General features: G+C 48.4%; 3 protein-coding genes across 6 annotated transcripts in view; 2 read left to right on the forward strand and 1 right to left on the reverse strand.

The window, feature by feature from the left end:
* The window catches only part of hif1aa (hypoxia inducible factor 1 subunit alpha a), a 30,533-nt gene extending 17,460 nt beyond the window's left edge, over positions 1-13,073 (forward strand). For all 3 annotated transcript variants that reach the window (XM_056591056.1, XM_056591058.1, XM_056591057.1), the window contains exons 3-15: positions 378-538; positions 1,134-1,218; positions 2,405-2,514; positions 2,692-2,894; positions 3,360-3,466; positions 3,559-3,706; positions 3,990-4,366; positions 5,097-5,293; positions 5,383-5,499; positions 5,904-6,139; positions 6,582-6,687; positions 6,805-6,904; positions 6,987-13,073. In XM_056591056.1, coding sequence (XP_056447031.1) covers positions 378-538; positions 1,134-1,218; positions 2,405-2,514; positions 2,692-2,894; positions 3,360-3,466; positions 3,559-3,706; positions 3,990-4,366; positions 5,097-5,293; positions 5,383-5,499; positions 5,904-6,139; positions 6,582-6,687; positions 6,805-6,904; positions 6,987-7,150 — 2,111 coding nt within the window. In that variant the 3' untranslated portion in view covers positions 7,151-13,073. The remainder of the gene's footprint in view (positions 1-377; positions 539-1,133; positions 1,219-2,404; positions 2,515-2,691; positions 2,895-3,359; positions 3,467-3,558; positions 3,707-3,989; positions 4,367-5,096; positions 5,294-5,382; positions 5,500-5,903; positions 6,140-6,581; positions 6,688-6,804; positions 6,905-6,986) is intronic.
* LOC130383045 (serine protease HTRA2, mitochondrial-like) lies at positions 7,557-11,753 on the reverse strand. Of its 2 annotated transcripts, XM_056591061.1 has the most exons (8): positions 11,029-11,705; positions 10,624-10,828; positions 10,324-10,518; positions 10,020-10,052; positions 9,793-9,901; positions 9,476-9,545; positions 9,295-9,390; positions 7,559-8,715 (listed from the first exon to the last, which is right to left on the reverse strand). In XM_056591061.1, the coding sequence occupies exons 1-8, from the start codon at positions 11,478-11,480 to the stop codon at positions 8,550-8,552; spliced, it is 1,326 nt and encodes a 441-aa protein (XP_056447036.1). In that variant the 5' UTR covers positions 11,481-11,705; the 3' UTR covers positions 7,559-8,549. The 2 variants fall into 2 exon arrangements, with proteins under 2 accessions (XP_056447035.1, XP_056447036.1); XM_056591060.1 differs by having other exon boundaries at positions 7,557-8,715; positions 10,324-10,828; positions 11,029-11,753.
* Positions 12,374-24,723, forward strand: mis18bp1 (MIS18 binding protein 1). Its single transcript, XM_056591055.1, has 17 exons — positions 12,374-13,082; positions 13,205-13,312; positions 13,536-13,757; positions 14,349-14,641; positions 14,775-14,863; positions 17,013-17,134; positions 17,250-17,331; positions 17,481-17,575; positions 18,483-18,652; positions 18,791-18,869; positions 18,945-19,881; positions 20,069-20,244; positions 20,906-21,039; positions 21,479-21,624; positions 21,968-22,055; positions 22,710-22,740; positions 24,220-24,723. The coding sequence occupies exons 1-17, from the start codon at positions 12,374-12,376 to the stop codon at positions 24,321-24,323; spliced, it is 3,585 nt and encodes a 1,194-aa protein (XP_056447030.1). The 3' UTR covers positions 24,324-24,723.
* Positions 24,724-24,893: the final 170 nt, after the last annotated feature.

Genomic DNA, 24,893 nt, shown 5'->3' on the forward strand with positions numbered 1-24,893 from the left:
CTATGTGAAGACATGTTAATTAATTAAGTCATGTTAATGATTTCTCACAATAATTATCAACAATGACTTAAAAAAGGTGGGAAAGAGTTGTTGAAGAATGTGGAGTGTAGTGCCATTTTTAGAACAGGCCTGCGGGCGCCTCATGTGGTCCTTGCGGGCGCCATGGTGCCCGCGGGCACTGTGTTGGTGACCCCTGACCTAGACTCTGCATAGCCTCCCCCCTTTACCCCACCATACCCCTCTTAACGTACTTATTGTATGTTGTACGCCCGGACGCAACACGTACATCCTGTTGTACGTGTGTTGTAGGTTGCTTTGGGTCAACATGTCTGCTAAACCCACTAAATGTAACGTGAATGTGTTCCTCTGGGCCGCAGATGGGCCCGTGGCGGAGGCGGCCCCGGAGGAGAGTGAGCTGGGGGCCCGGCTGAGCGGCTCCTACCTGAAGGCCCTGGAGGGGTTCCTCATGGTGCTGTCGGAGGACGGAGACATGATCTACCTCTCAGAGAACGTCCACAAGTGCCTGGGCCTGGCACAGGTTGGTCTCCTCTTGTTCACCCTGGGTATGGAGGCTTTGAGTGATGACAGTACGCCTGATGATGATGATGATGATGATGATGATGATGATGATGATGATGATGATGATCTAAAATTGGGTGGGGTGGGGCGGGGCCAAAAATGTGTACATTGCATAATGATTGAGGTGATTTTGTAGCGTTCTACCTTTTGCTGACTCATTTTGAAGTTTAACTAGCGGGGACGGCTTTGGTTTTTCGGATCATAATTGGTGGTTCGCTTTGCATGCAGAGCCTGCATGTCACGCCCTAGCACTGCTAGGGAGTGGTTTGCTGGGAATGCAGAGCCTTCATGTCACTCCCTAGCAACTTACTGTACCCAAGAACCCTTAAATCTGAGAAAATTATGTTATTTCAGACAGATTTCTCTTGTAGATAAGTCAAGGTTATCAATTTTTTTTTGCCTATCCATTTTTATATATTTTTTATATTGCCAGCATCCAGCGATACGAATATCTTTTGTATTTTGATACAAAAACAATGTATGGTGCAGCCCTAGTGGACCTGGGCCGTTGCTGTTCACCTCTGACCTCTCTCCTCTTTGTGTTGTTCTGCCAGTTTGACCTGACCGGGCAGAGCGTGTTCGACTACACGCATCCGTGTGACCAGGAGGAGTTGAGAGAGATGTTGGTCCACAAAACAGGTAAGAATCCAACCCTGGCCCGCCATCCCCACGATAACAACGGTGAATGGTTTGAGACAAGCAGACACACGCACACACTCCTGCATTGGCACTGAGCTGTGGGCTGTTGGAACACGTCTCTGTGTGCCCGTCTCCCTGGTTCCTCCTCCCAGCGATGGAATGGCCTCCCAGTGCACTCTGCCTGATGCTGGGAATTATCTTTTATTTATCATGTTGGGAAAACCTTTTATTCTCGGGCCCATTAAATTCCTCTTTATCAGCGAGCAATCGCCACAAATAGAAGGAAACTAAATTCGGCCTTTTTAGGATATTACTTTCCACGTGGAGCGTAACAGGAGCCCGCATTAAACATCATTTGTAGTCGGCTGTGCGACTCCTGATCTGTCGTTCCGTAAGGAAAGGAGAATACATCTAGTAAATGTTGTTATTTTCCCCTGGCGCATCAAGCCTAATGTATTCAGCCTCCCTCGATGGCCGAAGCAATCTCCAGAGTACCAGCGGCACTGCAGACGCACCCTGCTGGCTGCGGCGTGGAGCCCATCAGGGGGCAGCCTCTGAGCAGCACGCATGACTCCCTAACCAGCAGCTCAGCTCAGTCCCTGTGTGGGAGCTCGCTTTATCTCCGGAGAAAGCTCTTTTCCAGGCCCGCTCGCCCTATCCCGCTCCTGGGAAGAGATGTGTCCCTGTGGGCCGTCCGCTCTGGATCTCGGCCCCTGTGTCCCCCAGGCCCCGCTGCTCATGCAATAGTCAGCAGCAATAATGCTCCGATGCCCTGCGCTGATGCATGGAACCCTGCCTGCCTGCAGCGCTCTACTGCACACATATGAAGGCTTTCTGCACCCCAAGCACCCATGAGCAATATCACCTTTAATCAACTGTTGCCCCCTGTTCCCTCAAAGCCATCGTCCGCTGACATCTCTCCATAGTATTTCAGGAAGCATTGCCATCTAAAATATTCACAGCGGCATCACAGCCTTGACACAAAGCAGAACCATCGAGGGATTGGATCGTAAACATTGACGGTAGTTCTAGGTCTAACAACGAACACATCCGTTGTTCAGAGTGAAGGCTGAGCTACAAACGTCCAATGGGACAGAATAAAATCAATACTGAACACTTAACAGCCCCAGGGTTCCCTCTCCTCCTTTTCGCTCACCTCTCCGCCGCTCCCTGTGGCTCCCCTCAGGCTCCAAGAAGACCAAGGAACCCAGCACCGAGCGCACCTTCTTCCTCCGCATGAAGTGCACCCTCACTAGCAGGGGCCGCACCGTCAACGTCAAGTCGGCCACCTGGAAGGTATGGCCCGGCCTACTACTGTACGGACGGCGATATGTTGTTTCGCCTGCTAAATGGCCTGAATGTAAATGTCCCAGTAATGACCTGCTCTGTCCCTCGCGGGGGACGGGGGGCAGACCCCCTGCTGAGACGACGGGGCGCCCTCACTCACCGCTCTCTCCCGATCTTTCCTTCAAGGTGCTCCAGTGCTCCGGCCACGTGCGCGTGTTCAAACCCCCTGCGGAGGAGGAGAAGGCCCCACCCTCCAGGCCCCCGGTGCCCTACCTGGTGCTGATCTGTGACCCCATCCCGCACCCCTCCAACATCGAGGTGCCCCTGGACACCAAGACCTTCCTGAGCCGACACACGCTGGACATGAAGTTCACCTACTGCGACGAGAGGTCCGCCCCCCACAACGTGAACCCCCCACCTGACCCCCCACCTGACCCCACACCTGACCCCATGAGGAACACTGCACCCACTAGAACGTTCTTCTGAACGGCTGTCCATGTGGAGATGGGGGGGATCTAGAGCTCCTCTCTCTAACCAAGACCACTAGGTGGCTCTGAAGCCCCCCTCTCTCTGTGGAGAAGCAGGGGATTCAGGGCCCCATAGGTCCAGCTCCTCTCTCTCTCACCAAGAACTTGTGGGGCTTCAGAGCCACCTAGTGGTCGATGGTTAGATTGGCATGAACAGAACTTTTCAGAAATGTTCAACAATCTCCTTTAAAGGATCATTACATTTACATTTAGGGCATTTAGCTGACTCTTTTATCCAAAGCGACTTACAATAAGTCCTTGTTTCGAGTCTTTTTTTTTTTTTTCTCCCTATTTACTCTTTTAACTGTTTTCCGCTCGTCCTTGCAGGATAACAGAGTTGATGGGCTACGACCCGGAACACCTGATGAACCGCTCTGTGTACGAGTACTACCACGCCCTGGACTCGGACCACCTCACCAAGACCCACCACAACCGTAAGGCCGTCCAACCACATCCTGCTGCCTGACGTCTGGAGGAACGAGTCCGGACCGGTTTAATTCGTCTGTTTCTCTCTCCCTGGTCGTAGTGTTCGCCAAGGGGCAGGTCAGCACGGGGCAGTACCGCATGCTGGCCCGGGGGGGGGGCTTTGTGTGGGTGGAGACGCAGGCCACCGTCATCTACAACAACAAGAACTCCCAGCCGCAGTGTGTGGTCTGCGTCAACTTCGTGCTCAGGTAGGGCCCCGCCGACCTCGCTGGTGTTCAGTGGAGAGGTGGATGATAGAGGGGCTCCATCCTCATCTCCATAGATTTGGATGTGGTGTGTTCCGTAGAAAGATATTCTGTGATTAAAAGAACACATTACAAGTACATTACAGGTCCACTATAATTTTAATCAACACCCCAAATGTGACCATGTTAGTCGTTTTAGTCATATTCCGTCCTTTTGATTGTTTTGGGAGGTCTTCCATTCCCACGGTTGTGTTATAACCATCCGGTCCTCCTCTTCCCATCTCAGCGGTATCCAGGAGGAGAAGCTGATCTTCTCTCTGGAGCAGACGGAGGACCTGAAGCCGGTGAAGGAGGAGAAGAAAGGGCCGCAGGAGGTAGAGGAGGAGGAGGAGCAGGAGGAGGAGCAGGAGGAGATTGAGCAGGAGGAGGTGATGGAGACGGTGTGCCATGCCGACGAGACTATTGTCCAGGCCGCGACTCTCCAGGCGCTGCCCAGCGAGGAGAAGCCTCCAGAGGTGGACGTTGTTCAGATCTTCACGCAGGCCCCTGAGGGCCCGCCCCTGGTCAGCCTGTACGACCAGCTGAAGGAGGAGCCCGAGGCCCTCACCCTGCTGGCCCCGGCCGCGGGAGACACCTTCATCTCCCTGGACTTCAGCTGCCCTGGTCAGTCGCACGCCTCCTCCAATCAGAACGGTCCCTCCACCCCTATAACACAGAATACCTCCACTCTCCATAGAGTACTAAAGTGAAAACGTCACGTTGTCCTGGGAACCAGATTTTCTGTTCTAAACAACCGAACAAGAGATGGCGTTTTCCATGTGTTGTTCTTTTCAAAATGAAAATAGATCAACTTCAAGAGGTGAAAATAACTACCAATTAAAACATGTCGAGGCGTTCATGTATTCCCCTGGGGTAGGAAAAGTTTGTGAACGTTAGTTTATTATTTCTTTATATGAAGACAATCCATTGGAAAAGCAAACTCGCAAATCCATTCGCCAAAAATCGTTGCCTTTCTATAAAACGTTTGTTTGGCATAGGATATCCTCTTGTTAATTTGGTTTGTGTAGAACCGAAAATCGGTTGCTATGGAAACGTGACGTCACACTTTAGCACTCTATTAAAGCAATAGGATTCTATTTGGGGTTCGGGTCACAATAAAAATATGAAATTGCTAGGATAAGATGCTACAATGCTACTATTTTTACTTTCGAGGACGTACACCGAACAATAGTATACAATAAGTGCATATGTTAAGTACCAGGACATACATTATACAATGTAAGTGTGTAAGAGGGGTGTGGGGCTGTAAGGGGGAGGCTATGCAGAGTCTAGCTGACCTCTGAACCAGTGAGTCTTCTGTTTCCACTCCAACGTCTGTCCACCTCCACCGTAGACTCCGAGATGAACCTTCTGGAGGACGCGCCTCTCTACAACGACGTGATGCTTCCCTCCACCAGTGAGCACTTGGCCCTGCCTCTGACTGACCTGACCCCCAGTGAGTCCCCCCGCTCAACCCCCAGCTCCCCCGCAGAGCAAGAGGTGCCCTGCGGCCGAGCCGGCGGCCACACGCAGGCCAGCAGCCCCCCGGTGGTGAGTCACCTGACCTCGTGTTGTTGGGACCTCATGCCGTTGATAACGCTTACAAAGTGCTGACCCGTATCCCCCCTCCCCCCTCTCAGCCCGACAGCCCCCTGAACCTAGGCTTCCCCGGGGACATGGAGCTCAGCTCGGACTTCGACCTGGTCGAGAAGCTGTTTGCCGTCGACACGAAGCCCAAGACCCCTTTCACGACCCAGGTAGGCTTTCAGACCCGTTTACATCCAAAGCGACTTACTATAAGTACACTTGTCAGAAGAAAGAGAAACAACAATATATTGCTGTTGCAACAGTAAGGATGTTCATTGAAACAAGTGCCAAGCACTGACAATTACTAGGGTAACCCATTCCCCGTATGCAACAAAGATAGCTGGGATAAGACGCTAAGCAATGCCAAGTACTATTTTTAAGTGCAAGGACGTACAACATACAAGAAGTGCGTAAGAGGGGTGTGTGGGGGGGTAAGCGGGGAGCCCATGCAGAGTCTAGGGGGAACTCTGAACACGTGAGTCTCGAGTCTTTTTCAGACCCCCCAGTCCATCCTTCCTCTTCCCCAAGTCCCCGTGTTGAACCCAGTCTCCGTGCCGGTTCGTTGTGTGTCCAGGCCATCGAGGACCTGGACCTGGAGATGCTGGCGCCCTACATCCCCATGGACGACGACTTCCAGCTGCGCTCGCTGGCCCCTGACGAGCACCTGCCCTGCGAGCCGCCGCCGGTTCGGCCGCCGGCCACCTCCGCACCGCTCCACAGCTACCTGAGCTCACCCTCGGGCCGCACGGGGGGCCCCGGGCCCCTGGGGCCGGTGACCACGCCCAACGCGGCCCCCCTGCTCTCCAAGAGGTAGGCCTTCTGATGACCGGGCAGGAGCTTACTCCTCCAGCGCCTGGCTGTGTGTTCTGTTCCAGTAGCCGTTCAGGGCTGCTCCATGCAGTGGCTGACTGTGTAGGACAGGGTTCTTAACCTCGTGGTCAGCGAGCCGCTCGTGGTCTGATTCTACTGCAAGGTGGTACCTGGGATTTGATACCGGAAATAGATCAATCCAAAAACAAAATTATGATATACATATAATCAAAAATGAATATACAACTAAAAGGTTGTCTTTTTATGTATTAGTTTGGCTTGCTTTTGTTTTAAGAGTAGTGTCGTTTGTTCATCAGAATTCTTTCATTTTGAGGTTTTCCCGTTGATGTTTTGTGTTAATTTGGGTGTGCTAAAAATAAACCTTGGCCTCAACGAGGATGCCCGGGCTGAGTGAACACGTTCCCCGCCCTTCTGTCTTCAGGAACCCGCAGCTGGAGACGGAGGTGTCTCTGAAGATGCTGGCCGCCGTGAACGCCCAGCGCAAGAGGAAGCTGGGCGACGTCCCGCTGACGGATGTCTTTGCAGCGGTGAGCGCAGGAACCCCTCCATCAGTTAGCCTACACGCACACGCCACCCAATCAAACACCGTGCTACACCGACCACACCTACCACAGATCACTGACTGCGGTCTCTCCATTACCCAGGGGGCATTGCTTCAGGGCCCGTGTGAGCAGGGGAAGAAGCTGAAGGTGTCGGAGGTTCCTGTGATGCTCTCCCATCGCTACGTCCTGCTGCTGCCGTCAGGTGAGGCCTCTGTCATGGTCAAATTAAGACCCTCAGCAGACGACCCTGGATGTATGGCTGTAACCCGTCTCCCTGCTCTCAGACCTGGCCAGCCTCCTCCTGGGCCCCTCCTCGGAGGGCGGCAGCCCGGCCATCACCCTGCCCCAGCTCACCCGCTACGACTGCGAGGTCAACGCGCCCGTACAAGGGCGCCAGCTCCTGCTGCAGGGGGAGGAGCTTCTGCGAGCTCTGGACCAAGTCAACTAGGCACACGCTTAAAGCCCTCTTCCTGCCGGCCCGGACCGGACACTACGGTTTAGCCCCCCCCTTCCCTTCGCCAGCTCTACTCGCCCTTATTTATGTGTCTGTATGTTGGATAGGAGAGTGGCCGCCTGGTCCCCCGTTTCTTCAGCGTTCCACCGCGGTGAAAGACCCTCACAGGGTCTCTGGTGCAGGGTGGAGGGCCAGGGGGTGGGACAGGAGTTACTGCCAGCAGTATATTGTAAGCTTAAGTCGCACAATTTATATTTTCCTAAAAAAACTATAACCAGCAATATATATATATATATATATATATATATATATATATATATATATATATATATATATATATATATATATATATATATATATATATATATCTATATACACACACACCTTAACCGAATGTCTTTGGTCCCCCAGTATGAGCATATTGAACGTTGTATACCATAAATGTTTATCTGTGTCTGAAGCAAACACGTTTGTGTAGATGTTCAGTTCTGTCACTTTATTTCTTTACTGTAAGTGTGTATTACTGTGCATAGCCAGGAAAAAAAAGTAAAATTTCCGCATTTGGGCAGTCGCTCAAAATTTAGATGAGGGGCGCTTCATTTTTCAATCATGTACGGTCTGCGATTATTTTGGTCAAGAAAATAATCTGTTTTTACTTTGAAATGAATAAATCTGTAATTTGGTAATTTTTGCGAGTTAAAGAAACAATAGAAATGTTAAGAGTAAGATGGAGCTTTAAACTGCTGATTCTCATCCATTTAAGGAGGCCATGACTTGTCAGCCGGCCATCCGAGTTCTCAGTCCTCAGGACGGTTCTTCCCATTCGGTCTGAACGCACCATCGCTCCAGTCATTTAAAGGACGCTATGTTTGTAAATGTTCATTTATTTGAAACGTGGGATCATGGTCTCAGTAGCATTTGTGGCTTCTCCAACTCGTCCACTCAATCTGAGTAGTTTATACCGTTAGTTCAATCTGCAGTGTGGGTCTGTCCTGTTTCTTGCTAGTGTCTAACATTAAATTGCTTTGTCGAAAATATATACTGTCTTGCACTTTGATTGGTATGACATATCTGTACAGTATTATTACCATGAACAACAAGGTAGGCTTACATCCTACAGCTTCCCAATGAAATGATACAGAATGATTGCCAACAACAATAACAAAAATGTTTTCACTTCAAAACATTTAAAAAAACGACTTGTGTTCTTGAGTTGTGACGGGTGTCCGATGGCTCCGGTCTGGGAGGAATCTGTCCGTCGAGTCACGAGTTCAGACCTCGTCCTTCGGTCCTCCCGCCCCTACTCGGGCAGGAGAGGAGTGAACGCTCGTAATGATCACTCCCCTCCTGCCCCCCCCCCCCCGGTTAGGAGAGGAGTGAAAGCTCTCAGCGGTCACTCTGCATACTCGGGTGTTATCTGCATCCTCAGCTGCTCCTGTCCCCGCTGGACCAGCATGGAGATGGTGTTGCGGCTGCGCACCGCCTGGTAGATCTCCTCTGAGGTGTTCACTTTAGTGCCGTCGATCTCGACCACCACGTCCCCCGGCTGCATGCCGGCTCTGAGAGAAAATACTATTATTATACGGTAGCCTGGACGTGGACCATGGGTGGGTTGAATACATTCCTCAAGTTGGTTACAAAAAGCCTGACAATTTGCGGGTCTGCATTGTCAAATGTCATTACAAAACATTTGTGGCCCATTTGTTTCCATTTAAGTCGGGGTCTCCTACTAAATAACTTCCTTTAATAAGCTGTTACTATTTAGGGGGTAAGATCTAGCACGGTTGACATTTACATTTAGCAGACGCTTTTATCCAAAGCGACTTAGAATGAGTAAATTTGTCAGAAGAAACAAAATATTGCTGTCTGTACAGTAAGGTTGTTCCTAGAACCAAGTGACGAGCACTAACAATTGCTAGGTTATCACATTCCCTGTGTACTACAAAGATGGCTAGGATAAGGTGCTACATAATACTAAGTACTATTTTTAAGTGCAATGAGGTACAGCATACAATAAGTGCTTAGTTTAACTTTTCATCTGTATGGACAAGTTCCTCTGTGAAGGCAAACTCTTGATGTCTATCACTGTTGGATCTGTTTATTAAAGTGCGACCAGTGAATTGTGACGCCATGCTTACTTGTTTGCTGGTGAGCCCGTGATGACCCTGTGGATCAGTATTCCATGAGTGACTTCTGGGAAGAGGGAATCTCGCAGCTTTAACTCCGCAATGATACTGCACAAGCAAAGAGACCAGATGACACAAAACACTCAGCAGAGTGTGAACACATCCCTTCGGCCACGATGGCTTGAAGTATTACCTTGGTATCAGGGTCAGCATCATCACTCCAATATACTTCCGCCTGCTGTCTGATTGGCCAAACTTAGATCCTGGCAGGTACAACAACAAAGTTAGATTCTGTATAAAATGGGATTATAGTTATAAACTTTATGGGTGTTATGAGAGTCTTATTAACAGACCGTTTTTTCTTTTTATTGCTTCCTCATCTATCAAAGAAAACATGCTGTGACCTTCCTATGGAAGAGGAACTGCTAGTGGCTAACGTCATCATACATAGACGGCACACAAACAAAGTGACATTCTTTTACATCCTTGAGTACTCCATCATCAACTCACTCTTCTGCTCTGCCGATTTGTCCAGGAACAGCTTGACGTGGTCAGAGGGGATGGCGAAGGAGATCCCAGGAGTGACCTTCATGGTGTTTATCCCAATCACCTCCCCGTCCTGGTCCAGACAATACAAAAGTATCTTAAGCGTAAATATGTTGGGAAAGACCTAATATACTTCTGTAGTTAACTCGATAGCTTTTCTTTGGTATGTGATGCTTTGATCTGTCACTCACCAGGTTAATGAGGGGGCCTCCTGAGTTCCCAAACTGCAAAACACAAATCGGTTGAATGCTTACTATAAACCGACGAATACGCAAAAACATATTCACAATCAAACGCACGCAGCACCGGGTGTCAGACCCCGCATCACCACACAGCATGGGGCTCCAACTGCATTGAACCCTTGACTGTAAACAAACACAGTTGACCACTGAACCAAATTAGCGCAGCCAATCGGGACAGTTTAACGTCATGGCTTACACCTGCGGGCCACTGTAACTCTGCTTCACACCCCAATATACCCGTCATACGACTTACATCAATGGCCGCATCCGTCTGGATGTAGTCCATGTTGGAGTTGGAAAGGCCCAGCTCCTTACTGCCTCTCTGGGCAGAGCTCACGATGCCCGATGTGATCGTGTTGCGCAGGGCGAACGGGCTGCCCATGGCGACAACAAACTCTCCCTGGCGGACATCCGAGGAGCGTCCGAAGGGTAGGGTGGGCAAAGGATGCTGGAGCCAAAAGTGGGAGGGACAATGTGAGTATGTACCTATGTTATATGAGATCAGCAGCCTTGGAAATGCGTAACAGATTTGAAAAGCGTTGTGGTTGTTCACCTTCGCAGTGATTTTAATGGTGGCAATGTCAGCCACTTGGTCGACATCCTGCACGGTGGCGTTGTACGTTTCTCCGTTGGTCAGCTTGACACGCACGCCTCTCTTGTTGGCGACAACATGGGCATTGGTGACGATGAGACCGTCACTGGTGATGATGAAGCCCGAACCATTCGACACAGGGACCTCTCTCCCGGAAAATGGGTGCCTATACAAAAAAATGGACGGTAAAACACCTTACGTCTGAAGATAAACATCACCCTGAAACAAGGTCATCCATCCTGAAACCAAAAAGCGACGAGCGTGTTTTCTCTCAAGCAACGCATCACACATATCAATACATTGGAATTTGGAAAAAGCACATAACACATGACTATTAAATATGAAGATGTTCGGATGCCAACTTACCTGCCGACAATTTCAATGTACACCACAGCTGGAGTCGACTTCTCTACTACGTCAGCAATGAAGTTGTACTTGTACCGGGGGCTATCCGGTTTGTACGGGGAGGCGCACCAGGCAGATCGAAGGACTGGTCCGAGAATGGAGCTGGAGAGAGATACTGTCCCGTCGTCCACCCCCTCCCCCGAGTCCCAAAGTCCGGCAAAACCGAGTCCCAAACCAAGTCCCAAACCGGCGGCGACCGAGGTTCGAACGCTTCGCCCCCCAGGAGCGTCGCGACCACTTCCTGTAGTTCTGGTCGGGCGTCTCGTGTCCAGAACATGCCTTATGTCATTTCCTGCATGTACTCTATCAAATATTAAACTAGACACACTGGACATAGTTCTTTCAGTTTGCAAGGGGGATCCACATTTATTGCTTACCAAGAAAACAAAACGATTGACACCGCGTGATGCCATATTACATCCCGACCCTGAGCAGACTTCTCCAGATTAATTAACCGAATATTAATCGAACCGGATTAAACCGCGAGGTAGTAAAGGTGCAACTACAGAACCAAACCGTCTCAGCGTACTTCCTTGTAGTTTGTTGAATAACTGTAAACCATGAGTAACCGACAAAGTATGAATCTGCTCCCTTGACATGTGTGACACGCATGCGCAATATGACACCTTAATGAGGCACATTCAGGAGCATAATGTTTATCTACGGCTTTGCAAATATAATTAATAAAACGGTGAACAGCTTTGACACGAAAATACCAGCCTCAATTCGACTATTGACCGTAAAAATCATGAATTCTTCCAAATATTGTTTCAGAGTTCACGAAACAATGGTAATAGTTTATTTCTTTATTTTTTAGAAATAATGATACACATATAGCACCAACAAAATGAAACCAGCTGCTGAGAAACTGAAAACTCTTCCTGAAAACATGCTCCTCCTAAAAATAAACGTTACTTTATCATTTATTTTGAGCTCGGTTGGATTGTGAACATACACACCTGACGTCACAGCGGATGTGTTTACGGACGTGACGTAGATAATTCGAGCGGCTAAAATTTGAAAGTTATTGGCGAGTTTAGCAGTCAGGTAACCGGAGATTACTTTAATAGGGATTTGTTAATTCATAGTGAGATAAATAAACTGTTTGCTAACATCATCGACGCAGGGAGCTGGACTCAAAAGTTGGACCAGAAACGTTGACGCAGGTCCATCTCGTGAGGAGTAGCGGAACACGGACTTCATCTCGAGCTAAACCAATAACGCACCAGTGGCTTTAGAAGATACCTCGGAACTGATAAACGCTATTCAGAAAATGTGTCAATAATCAAAAACCGTATGCAAAGACATGTCGACGTTTAACTCGACAATAATCGAAGCCGGTCGATATTGCTTTCAGCAGCAGAGAGACGGTCGGGACCGGAGGCTCCACACGCACCCGCAACGCCGCGAGCTCCACTCCACGGCCATCGATGACGGACACACGTCTCCCAGTCTCTTGCAGTCGAGTATGTATGGTGGTTCGGTCACAGGATGGGATCAAGACCTTTTCCCCACCTCGAAACGGATGAAGTCGCACGTTCGCCCGAGATCACAATTTCAGTCTCCTGCGAAAGTCTTTTCGAAACTGAAAGCCAGTGTTGGTAGGGACACTGGCGGGATGAAAACATATGAGAAAGATGGATCGGTTCTTCCGACGACGAGTGAAGGAGCAGCGAACACGCAGGAGGCGAAGACAAACGAGACCAGTACCTTCGATCCTATTGGTGCAGAAGCCATGATCATCTACCCAACTAAGTCCCCTCAGCATAAACCGACCAAGTCCTTCCTCCACTGCACCAAGTACAGAGTGCCGTCCCCAATTAGGGACACACGACACGGGTTGATTAAGAGGAATGAGTATACCCCAGTAAAAAACCCTGGTCAGGTGACACAACAAGTACCGCTGTCTAACAAGTCCATGATGTTAAGATCATCCAAAAACGTTTTCAGAACTCCAGCAATAGGGCAACCACAACAATTGATCCATTACGAAAGTGGCGGAAGACCTATCATAGGTAAAGGTTCTGTGAAAAAAAACGATAAACTGCACTCTTTCTGAAATCATTGATTATTGCACTATGACAGCAGTACCATGCTACAGTTTCTGTCTTGGCTGATTACACTGATGTTTGAACAGAGGCTACGGTGTGCCTGGAAAGATGTCCATTGAATTCCCCTGCAAAGATGTTTGCTTACTTCAAGAGATCCGAAAGAAAGAAGGCCTTTCTTTTCCCACAGAAAACAGGTGAGGCGGCTGCAAACCAGTACTGGCCTGGAAGATAATACCTCTTATACCATGTTTCTAAAATGTTTCTAAAAGTTTGTGGTTTGATGTCAGACAATGAATCATTTGATGATTCTTGGTCAGGGGAGCCTTAATGGGGGCCCTCAGATGATGGGTAGTGGCGAATGTGCTCCCAGTGAACTTTCATGCCAATTTGTCTACCTGCTTTATCTTGTTGCTGTAGCTCATGGGAAGAAGGACGTCCGCATGGAGCTATCGGATGATGAATCAAAACGTTTTTCTCCAGCCGAGCCTTCGGAGAGTGACCTCCGCAGCATCGACGAGCCCACAAACAGCCCAGTGGGGAACGATGTTACCGATGACCTTTCACCTCCAGCTCGCAGTCCCATGGTTCTCAACAACCTGTGGCTTCATCACTCTGAAAAGGCCCTTGTGTCAAAGAGAAGTACGATTTGCATTGTATTTAGTGTTTCTTTCTCGTCCGGTCGATGGATTTCTGTCTTATCATTTGAAATGACAGTTCTTTAAAGAAGGAAATCAAGAGAACCAGGAGAATCTGGTTGCTCCTGCCAAGACCCACATGCAGGAGAGGTAGAGGCTGCAGCCCCAGGAGGCTGACTATGTCTGAAGCAGCACCAGGGAGGCAGGTGGGATAGAAGTGAACAGGAGGGGGCAGCCTCTGCATTGGCCAAATATTCAATGTAAAACCACATTGCAGCCTCATAGATCTGGCCTCCCTAGATCAGGCCTGTATGTTCATTTATAGCCCAATTCGGTTCTGAAACCAAACTTACTAAAATGTATTTTTTTTCTTTTAAGAGTGACGCCATGGCTACTCGCTGTAGCCATGGCCGAACAGTGACGTTTTAATAGCGCGATTGATCTTTGAACCGAGGAATCGCTGCATTCCTAGAAGTGAATTGTTATTCTGCTGCACAAAGGCTCCTGGGCCGCCAAAGTCATCTCCACAGGTGGGTCTTGTTTCAAGAAGTTCAAGAACCTCTGCTCAATCACGGTTTCCTTTTTTGGGGTTTAGGCCACAGAGTTCAGTCTTGGAAGAGGCCTGCCTCTCCAGATCTGAAACGGGTAGAAGCTGAGTACGGGACAAACATGGATCGTCTTCTGGAAAGGAAAGATAATTGCTTCCAATCAGCAGCAACGTTTGAGAGCTGTCGAAAAGATGACTCGCCCATCCCAGCCCGCACATCTCTGTTGGTTCTGGCAGAAGACCCACTTATCAATCAGTCCCCGTGTGTGTCAATCCCCCAAATAAACAACCCCATCATGAAGCGGAAGCCGGCGCCCTTGGAGCCAATCCAGCCTAAACAGGTACCACGGGTTCTTCAGCAGTTTTTCTATGCCCTAGTTTTAAGGGGAGGTTAAATACAACTGTTTTTCTCAAACGTATTAGTATCTCAACCGTCAACTGTGTGGTAATTGTATCCTTCCTTCACTTATTCAGATCCCTGTTCAGAAGGGAAGTGGATGTGAACTTGCAAAGTGGACCATCAAGTATAACAGGGAAGGTCTCTATGTGGACGGAATCCGAACGTAAGTTACTCAGGACACACTGGGTGCTCCTGAGTGCTCTCGGAGTGCTCCACTGGGTGTCCTCTGTCACATATGACTTACAGTGTAGTTGACTGCATGCTGGCCTTAGCGTCTCCGATGCTGGTTTTACACCGGGCTAGCATATCCCTTATCCCCTTTTAGTCATTTGACCTTTGTCAAAAGCAACTTGCAGTGAATGCAGGTAGATTCAGTTAAGACCAGGCAGATAGGGGTTAGGCTATGGAAATGTGGGATTCAACCCTGACCTCTCGGCGTCAATTGAGTCATCACCCTCATCAATACTTCACCACTTACAACGGTTGCCAAGCTGGGTAACACGCTGATGGACAAGTATGTGTTTCGTCTGTCTGCCTAGTAACAGTATGTTCCCCGTCCCAGATGAGGATGTGTTTCGTCTGACTAGTAACAGCTTGTTCCCGTCCCAGACAAGGATGAGTTTTGTTTGCCTAGTAACTAGGTTTGGGAAAAATAATCGATTCTTCGATGCATCACGATTCTCTCTCGAACGTTTTCGTCTCGATGCAGATATATTAATACTGGGAATTATTATTATATATATATAATTTTTTTTTTTTTCATTTGTTAGACTGCTGCAACATTCTGTTCGCCAGAGAGGGATCAATTTAGTAATTTTTAATTTAATTTATCTTCAGTGTGTATTGGCCAATCTGATTTGTCTTGACAAGATTGCGATTCAGCCTACGCATCGCCTGCACGCAAACTCAGAGACACAAGAACTCCTTCTAATTCAAGAGCAGCCTTTTCTTAAATGACATAGAAAAGAAAGATTAGAAAGAAAAAAATAACGGAAACTTATTTTTTACATACTGTGTCAATATTGTGTTGTAATGCAAGCTGCATTGATTATTGCATTGTTCATAGAAAGTCATAGTTGTGACAAAAGATGTCTCTCTAATAAAATATTAGATAAGATTATTCATCTGTTGATGTCTTTAATGATCATCACAAAAGAAGGAAGTGATTAGCAAACTCAGATGTATATATCTTTTTTTTTGAAAATCACGCATAGAAATGTCCGTAAATTTTTTTTGAATAATCGGAATTGAATCGTGAGGTGCCAAGAAATTCCCACCCCTACTATTTACGGCACATTCTACGTCCCAGATGAGAATGTGTTTCGTCGGCCTAGTAAGCGCATGTTCCCCATCTGGGACGAGGAACATGTCCCAGAAGAAGAAGCTCTCGATATGTTCTCCATCCCCTGCACAGCATTATGATTGGGTTTGTGGGTTTGCATTGTGTGACCCCAGTGTGTGACCCCAGTGTGTGACCCCAGTGTGTGACTGGGTGCTAGGTCTATAGTGTGTTGCTGGGTCTACAGTTTGGGATTGGGAGCTGGGTATATAGTGTGTGACTTGGTGCTGGGACTACAGTGTGGGACTGGGACTACAGTGTGGGACTGGGACTACAGTGTGGGACTGGGACTACAGTGTGGGGCTGGGACTACAGTGTGGGGCTGGGACTACAGTGTGGGACTGGGTCTACAGTGTGTGACTGGGTGCTAGGTCTATAGTGTGTTGCTGGGTCTACAGTTTGGGATTGGGAGCTGGGTATATAGTGTGTGACTTGGTGCTGGGTCTACAGTGTGGGACTGGGTGCTGGGACTACAGTGTGGGGCTGGGACTACAGTGTGGGACTGGGTGCTGGGACTACAGTGTGGGGCTGGGTGCTGGGACTACAGTGTGGGGCTGGGTGCTGGGACTACAGTGTGGTGCTGGGACTACAGTGTGGGGCTGGGTGCTGGGACTACAGTGTGGGGCTGGGTGCTGGGACTACAGTGTGGGGCTGGGTGCTGGCACTACAGTGTGGGGCTGGGTGCTGGGACTACATTGTGGGGCTGGGTGCTGGGACTACAGTGTGGGGCTGGGTGCTGGGACTACATTGTGGTGCTGGGACTACAGTGTGGTGCTGGGACTACAGTGTGGGGCTGGGTGCTGGGACTACAGTGTGGGGCTGGGTGCTGGGACTACAGTGTGGGGCTGGGTGCTGGGACTACAGTGTGGGGCTGGGTGCTGGGACTACAGTGTGGGGCTGGGTGCTGGGACTACAGTGTGGGGCTGGGTGCTGGGACTACTATGGATCGGTCTGACCCGTGTTCCCCTCCCAGGTCAGACAACACTCCGTGGCACAGTACCATCATCGTGAAGAGGATCTCCGCGGACGTGCTCAGAACACTCTCGGGGAAGACCTACACTCTGATTGGCCCAATGAACATGCATGAATCCTCCAGTAAGAGATTCTCATAAGATACTTATAACGTGCAACAAGGTTATATCTCACATCGGGGGGGGGGGGAGCTCCAGTGTTTTGTGTTTAACTATAAAACTCTTTCTGTCCTTTGCAGAATTTCCAAACTGGCTGTTGAGGAAGTTTGTTCACGGTTTCCCTCCGGATTGGAAGAAGCACTTTGAGCGTTTCCTTTTAGAGTAAGAGGATTAAAATCTGTATGCAAATCTGTGTGTGCAGCTCTCAGTTTAACATACATCGGTACGGTGCGTTGTTTGGCTACTTTAAAAATGTCCACTTTTTAAGATGTTCCACTCATCAGCATGTTTTTATCGTCTTGAAAACCCAGGAAAGATGCAGAGAGTAGCAGCGCAGACATCTTTCCCCAGGGCCCCTGGGCCACAAAGAATGCTGAGAAGCAGAGCTCCACACCTTTCGTCACACGTAAGTTGAAGTTCCACAAATTCCTCCATGGGCTCCTAGTAAGTTGAATCCTGCCAAATACATTGCACTGATTTTTAAATGTTATGGCGTATTTGGGCGGAGGATTGCATATTTAGCCAATTGCACTTGACTCGCCAAGTGCAGAAACTCATTGCCCAACTAACAATGAATTGTTAGACGGGCAATGAGGTTCCGCACTTGGCTAGTTAGTTGACCCATGTATTTCTCTACTTGGCTAGTTAGTTGACCCATATATGTCTCTACTTGGCTAGTTAGTTGACCCATGTATTTCTCTAGTTGGCTAGTTAGTTGACCCATGTATTTCTCTAGTTGGCTAGTTAGTTTACCCATATATGTCTCTACTTGGCTAGTTAGTTGACCCATGTATTTCTCTACTTGGCTAGTTAGTTGACCCATGTATTTCTCTACTTGGCTCGTTAGTTGACCCATGTATTTCTCTACTAGGCTCGTTAGTTGACCCATGTATTTCTCTACTTGGCTAGTTAGTTGACCCATGTATTTCTCTACTTGGCTAGTTAGTTGACCCATGTATGTCTCTACTTGGCTCGTTAGTTGACCAATGTATTTCTCTACTTGGCTAGTTAGTTGACCCATGTATGTCTCTACTTGGCTCGTTAGTTGACCCATGTACTTCTCTACTTGGCTAGTTAGTTGACCCATGTATTTCTCTACTTGGCTAGTTAGTTGACACATGTATTTCTCTACTTGGCTAGTTAGTTGACCCATGTATGTCTCTACTTGGCTCGTTAGTTGACCCATGTACTTCTCTACTTGGCTAGTTAGTTGACCCATGTATTTCTCTACTTGGCTAGTTAGTTGACACATGTATTTCTCTACTTGGCTCGTTTGTTGACCCATGTATGTCTCTACTTTTCCTCCACATCAGCCTCCTGTCCTCCCCCCTCCTCTGGTGTGTCCAGTCTGGCCATGAAGAGGTCTCGGTGCGGCCGGTTGCTCAAGCCGCCGCTGCAGTTCTGGAAAGGAGGGAGGGTGATCCTGGACCAGTCCATGAACGTCACCATCATGGAGGATTACGAGAACACTGTGTGCATGACTGTACGTGTCCCCCCCGTCCCCGTGGGCCTCCCGGCTCTAAACGCTGGAGGAACTCTGAATTCAGTCCCACAACCCGGCTAGTTGAAACGGCTTGGACCGGTGTCCATGACGCTTACTTTACATTTTTTTGAACTTCAGAAATCGTTCACACTGCCCACCATATTGGAACCTGAGCCGCCCAAACTACACGGTGGACTTCCCCAGCGCCACAGAGAAGGTAAAGCTGCGGCCCCATCCGCACACCCCTCCCATTTACGTGTTCAGCACTTATCCTCTGCTCCTCTGTCCCCAGCCACCCCGCCCAGCCAGGAGACCGGCAGGCCGCTCGTTGACCAGTGGCAGTCCTCTGGTCCTTCCGTGCTGCGGAGGAAGGCGAAAGCTGCGGGTCGGAATCGCAGAGCAAAGACCCACGCATCGCCAGAGGCCTCTGCGTTCCCTCCGGAGGAGGAGGAGGGCCGGGGCCAGGGCGCCGGCAGCAGCAGCCCAGAGGAGCAGGAGCCGAGAGCCAGGAGGGGGACGGAGCAGCGGCGTCTGGTCCTGCAGGCTGGACGATTGGCCCACCGTCCAGATCCCAGACAACGCTCCGACAACGACGCTCCTGAGGGTCGGATCGCGTTACCAAGGGAACAGAAGATTCCGGTATCCAAAAAACCGACGTTGGCCCACGGCTCCCCCGCATCGACATCTGATGAAGACATTCCAGTGAGGAAGAAGGCAGGATGTCGGGGCATGTATCAAAGGGTTCTCTCCGACTCTCCGTCCAGTACGTCTCTCAGCTCAATGGACGGAAGCTTGACACTCCCGAGGAAGGACATGGGAAAGACTGTGACGAGGACGGACAAAGGCAAAGGAAGGGCAGGGTCACCAGAGCTTGCGCCTGACCCGTTGTCTTCTCCGGCCCAGCCCAGCAAGAAAGGAGGCCGACGTACAATCCCTGCAGCAGTGTCTGCTCCGGCCCAGCCCAGCAGGAGAGGAGGCCGACATAGAATCCCTAAAGCAGTGTTTTCTCCGGCCCAGCCCAGTAAGAGAGGAGACGGTGGTTCAGTCCCTAAAGCAGTGTCTTCTCCGGCCCAGCCCAGTAAGAGAGGAGACAGTGGTACAGTCCCTAAAGCAGTGTCTTCTCCGGCCCAGCCCAGTAAGAGAGGAGACAGTGGTACAGCACCAAAGAGAGGCATTCTACAGGAAGAGAAAGTGGATTGGACGGAAGCAGAGCTTAAGAGTTTGAGAATGTAGGTGTTCTGTTACCAGAGGGTGATTTATCCTTATTATTAATAGTAGTTTAATATTATCCTTTATACTATACACTGCATCCTATATAACAGTAAAAACAGTCACTTTGAACAAGGTAACATCATTTAATTTAACAGAACATCGAACTCATCCCCGTCTCACTCTGTCTTCGTTCTGCGTGTTCAGGGCCATTGCGTCCTTCCCCAAACACATGGGGCGCTACTGGGTGAACGTGGCCATGATGGTGGGAACGCGGTCGCCAGAGGACTGCCAAACGCAGCACAACTTCCAGGAGAGTGTCAAGGCCTCCAGTAAGAATGCCAGGGTCTCTGGGAAGAAGATGGATCCCCCTGCGGACCAAGGTAGGGGACGGAGATGATGGCCTGGTTAGGAGTCTGAGTGTATGAGGCTCTTTTAAAGCTACTGTAATCTGATTGCTCGAAAAAATAATAATTCTTACAACCATTCAGATCGCCCGAATAATATTATTTTTTTCCACCAATCGCATCGTCGTAAAAAATACTTTTCCGAACCAATCAGATACCAACTCGAAAAAAATAACCTATAAATGAAATGAGTTGACAGTGCTGTCTTGATATCAGGCTAAAGCTTCGCTCAACTGATTCGTAACGTTTAAATCGATTCATCGAATGATTCTTGGTCATTTTCAAATCGATTCAGGGGCCAGCGTATCGATGTAGTCGTATCTGTGTTAATCCAACAGTTTACTGATTGGTATCGGTGAATCGTTCCACCCCTAGTAATCACGGTTTTACAATTCTCAACTTCAACACAATATCCATTTATGCAGGCACTGTTTCAATATTTTCTGTGTTTCTGTTCTATTTACTTAAAATATCAGAGGTCAAAATGCTTTTCCACAGCCTTTTCATTAAAAACACATATCTACAACGGTATATAAATTCTTTCATCTACTTCGGTTTGTGCATTTCCCATTTCAATGATTGTCCTTCTAAAACCATCCCGTTTGGATCGACTTAATGCCTTGTCCTGCCCACCCAGCGCCTCCCGCCATCACAGCCCGCGTGGGCACGCTGATGAGGAAGCAGCAGGTGCGGCAGTTCATGGAGGCCATGCCCAAAGAGGACAACGACGACGTCTTCAGCAGCACAGCCATGCAGGGAAAATGTTTCCAGGTGAGGCTCGCAAAGGCCATACCACCACCAGCCCATTTTGAATGGTTAAAGTGCACAAAGAAAATATTGTGTAGTCTTTCTAATGAATCCTCAAATTAGTAAAAAGTGTCTAACTTCTTCCTTTAGAACGCCCCTTCAATCCTTTACATCAGAACAAATGGAATATGGACTGCATTAAAGAAGCGCCATTCTTACCAGGGGCCACTCAAATTGCTTTACAATATAGCATTCCCAATATCACATCCATTCATGCACATATTCCCAAACCGACGGCGGCGTTGACCCCGCAAGGCCACAGCTAGCTCGTTGGGAGCAGTCAGGGTGAGGTCTCTTGGCGACACTCTGCTAGGAGGAGCCGGGGATCTAACCAGTAACCTGGTCCACATGCTGCCTGACAGGTGAAGGCGCTGCGTGTCCTGACGCGTGTTCTGCTCCCCAGATGCCCTCGATGAGCCCCAGTGGAATGGAGCAGGGCTTCGTGCTCTCAGACCTGGAGCCCACCACCCCTCGGGGGTCCAGTTACTGCACAGCGAAGACCCCCTCTGGTCTCCACATCAGCCCTGGGATGATTCGCTCCGTCAACAGGTAACCACCTGGCTTCTCTCTTATTATTGTGATTTCATATTATGTTCTATCATAAATGACAAAACACATTTTTGATCGGACCATAAAACTTTCTACTTCCTTTATTTTGGCTTTTTCATTTATTTCTTGTCTTGCAAAATGAAAATGTCCACAAGGGTTTGGTAGACCATTGGTCTAAATTCACTGTGTGGGTATCTGGTTGTGTTTTGTACTGAATGCATTGTTTGGTTTCCTAGAGAGCTTGAGCCTCTCGGTTATATGCAGTTATATCCTGGTAACTCTGGCTTCCTCAGACAGCTGATCAGATTTCCTGGTAACTCTGGCTTATTATTGTGATCTGTAGGAAAAAGGATGACAACTACATCTACCAACTCCAGAAGAGAATGAAGAGAAGTCAAGTGAACGCCTGTAAACTCAGCCCCCCAACCAAGGTACAAGTATCCAAGGCCCTGTCTGACCTTGCTAGTCTGGTAGATCATGTACTAATGCCGCGTTTCCACTGCAGGGTGCGGCACGGTTTGGTTCGCCTCAGTCCGGTAGGGAGGGGGCGGTATAGCCCAGCTCAGTTCCGAGGTTGCGTTTCCACCGCCGACAGTACGCTTTATGGTAGGCCGGATGTCGATCGCCGCGGCAGCTACGTAAACACGTCTTCCTCCCCAAGAATGCAGAGGAACGTCTCCACCTCCTTGTTCGCCCACATGTCACGTTTTACGTCTTCATTGTTCATTGTAAAGAATAATACCTCGAGGCTACTGTTTGTTTGTTTTTACCTCGCCCGGAAGTGACGATTCTGTCGAATCAAAGGAGGGGGTATAGCTCGAATTTTCCGGCACCCTTTCAGGCGTCTCAGTACCCCAACGGAGGAGTACTGAAGACGAGGGCAAAACGAGTACTGCTCAGTCCGGGTCACGCCCACTTTTGGCGGTGGAAACGCAATCCATACCGCACCTTTGCGAACCGAACCGTACCGCACCCTGCAGTGGAAACGTGACATAAGTGCCTGAAGGCCAGAATTTTCATATTGATTTCAGACTCCTCCAAAGCATTAAAGCTGTATTTTCTCACCCTTGTTTTCTTTTCTGCAGACGTTCCCGCTCAAGCCTTCTGTGAAGCGAGGTATGAGCCCAGGCTATTATTTGTTTCTATCACTGAACTTTCGAACAAAACTCTTGCTCAGCAAAGATGGGAAATACTATCAAATGTATTATTTAAACCAGCATGAATATTACTGTACATGTTTACCAGGATATTGAAACACACACACACACACACACACACACACACACACACACACACACACACACACACACACACACACACACACACACACACAGGCGGAGTGGTAATCGGGAGAGTTGGGAGAATTCCCTGTGGGCCGCTACCGTTTCGGGGCCGCCGGGCTGATTACTGCGGGATAACAATATTGCGTTTATTAATGTTTCGTTGCAGCGCCTTCCGGCAGCCAGAGTGCAACCGCAACCTCTCACTCACTCAACACACGCAACACATACAATCTGTCAACGTCTTCACCAATTCGATTTTGTCGAGAGGGGAGTAACTGAGCGGTCGGCCTTGAACTGCGTTTGGTCAGAAAGACGTAATGACAACATTGAACTCTCGTACAGGCTCAAACAGAGTGACACACAAACACACACACGTTTAAGGAGTATTTCACCCGCTCCGTATCCAGCTTGTTTCACGCTTTAAGCACCCAGGCTACTAGTATGGGGCAAGCTGGGGCTCTCATGCTCCCCCCTGCGGTGTATTCCTTGTCCGCATCCCCTGCCATCCAGGTGTCATATGATTCATGCAACCTGGCTTTGAACGGCTGATTCCAAGGATGTACTTTGCGTGTGCCATGTTTTCCCGCCGATGTGGCGAAGCTGTATGGTTATGCTGTTGAGAGCTTAAATTAATGGACTATATAAGTTGACTATGAACAATTATTGAAGTTCAGCAAATTTGACAACTGACGGATGCAATAGTGTAGCCAGTGAAAACCGCAAAATTCTGACGTGTACAATTATGGGCAGATTTAGAATCATTTGTTGCCGATCATCGTGTCGATATTGCTGTTTAGTGCTGCTCTAGTGTGCACAGATTCAGGAGACCCGCAGTGAATTCAACCCGGTCCCCTTGACATCGGGTAGGCTCATGGCAGTGTTTATTTGGCTACAGGCTTTTCTAATGTCTCATTTTGGCTGCTGGTGTATGTGGTGCACTTTCCAATCCTTAACGTAAACATGAACCTACTCATAGGCCTGCCCCGACATGAGTCAGATATGACGAATGGTCTTTCCTTTACTTCTCAAACTACGTTACATTTTCATGTTCATCAGCCTGATTTTCAAATTTTCTCGGGGGAGCATCACCCAAACCCCCATTTCAAAGGGACTCTAACTTCTGGGCTACAGCCCTGAATGTTAATTGCTAGCGACGCTCCTGTTGTGAGCTCACACTTTCTGGGCGTGACCAGGAAATTAAGATCTATCTCTCTAATAAGATCTACAACTAGATTAAGATCTGCTTGATGTGAAACGACTCATTATGTTCTGAATGCCATGTGTGAAGGGATCTTTTCCTTGTTTCTCTCAGACGACACGAGCTTCGAAATATGGGAAACGTTCCCGGACAACCGAGGAGCCCAGGATGATGACAGTGGAGAAGAGCAGGATGATTATTTCTCAGACAGCGACTGATTCGAAGTACTGGGCCTGAAAAGTATTTTTTAGTTATTTAATCAGAATGTACTACTTTTACTTCCTAATGTATTTGAAGTAGTTGTGTGTGCATTAAAGTGACTTTGAAGTACTTTCAATGGTTGTTTATTAAAATTGTATATTGTCTTTTTTAAATAGTGGACCAAACGGCCCTTTAGCCATTGGCTATTAAGGTTTGCAGATAACCTGAAAGTTGTATCCATTCTTAAAGAAACGTTTTAATTGTTTTTTTTTCTCCGGTTGACGCAAGTTGAAATTTTGTAAAAAATGTTATCATGAAAAACGAATAAACACGTTTGGTTTTTTAGTTTTATTCATCGTTTGAAATGCGTTTAGTAGTTTGAACTCACACCCTAGCTCACACTAACCGACTGCCACCCAGCGGTGATATATCTATCTATTTATATCTATATATTTATCTGGCTATTGTCCAGACTGCCATTCAAATATAAAACTCTTTCAGAAGTAGGTCATCGATATAATCGGTATTAAAAGGAAAAGGAAGTACAATTCATTGTCTGAAAATATTTTTTAGCTCAGGCTGAAAAT

Source organism: Gadus chalcogrammus, chromosome 5 (genome assembly GCF_026213295.1).
Source record: "Gadus chalcogrammus isolate NIFS_2021 chromosome 5, NIFS_Gcha_1.0, whole genome shotgun sequence".
NCBI lineage: Eukaryota > Metazoa > Chordata > Actinopteri > Gadiformes > Gadidae > Gadus > Gadus chalcogrammus.

Coding starts and splice junctions, on each gene's coding strand:
- LOC130383045 (XM_056591060.1), bottom strand. CDS start 11,480: ATGGCATCACGCGGTGTCAATCGTTTTGTTTTCTTGGTAAGCAATAAA. Junction 10,829..11,028: donor TACATTGAAATTGTCGGCAG/GTAAGTTGGCAT, acceptor TTTTTTGTATAG/GCACCCATTTTCCGGGAGAG. Junction 8,716..9,294: donor ACGGGCTCACCAGCAAACAA/GTAAGCATGGCG, acceptor ATTTTCTCTCAG/AGCCGGCATGCAGCCGGGGG.
- mis18bp1 (XM_056591055.1), top strand. CDS start 12,374: ATGTCGACGTTTAACTCGACAATAATCGAAGCCGGTCGATATTGCTTT. Junction 17,135..17,249: donor GAACATGCATGAATCCTCCA/GTAAGAGATTCT, acceptor TGTCCTTTGCAG/AATTTCCAAACTGGCTGTTG. Junction 17,576..18,482: donor CTCCACACCTTTCGTCACAC/GTAAGTTGAAGT, acceptor CCTCCACATCAG/CCTCCTGTCCTCCCCCCTCC.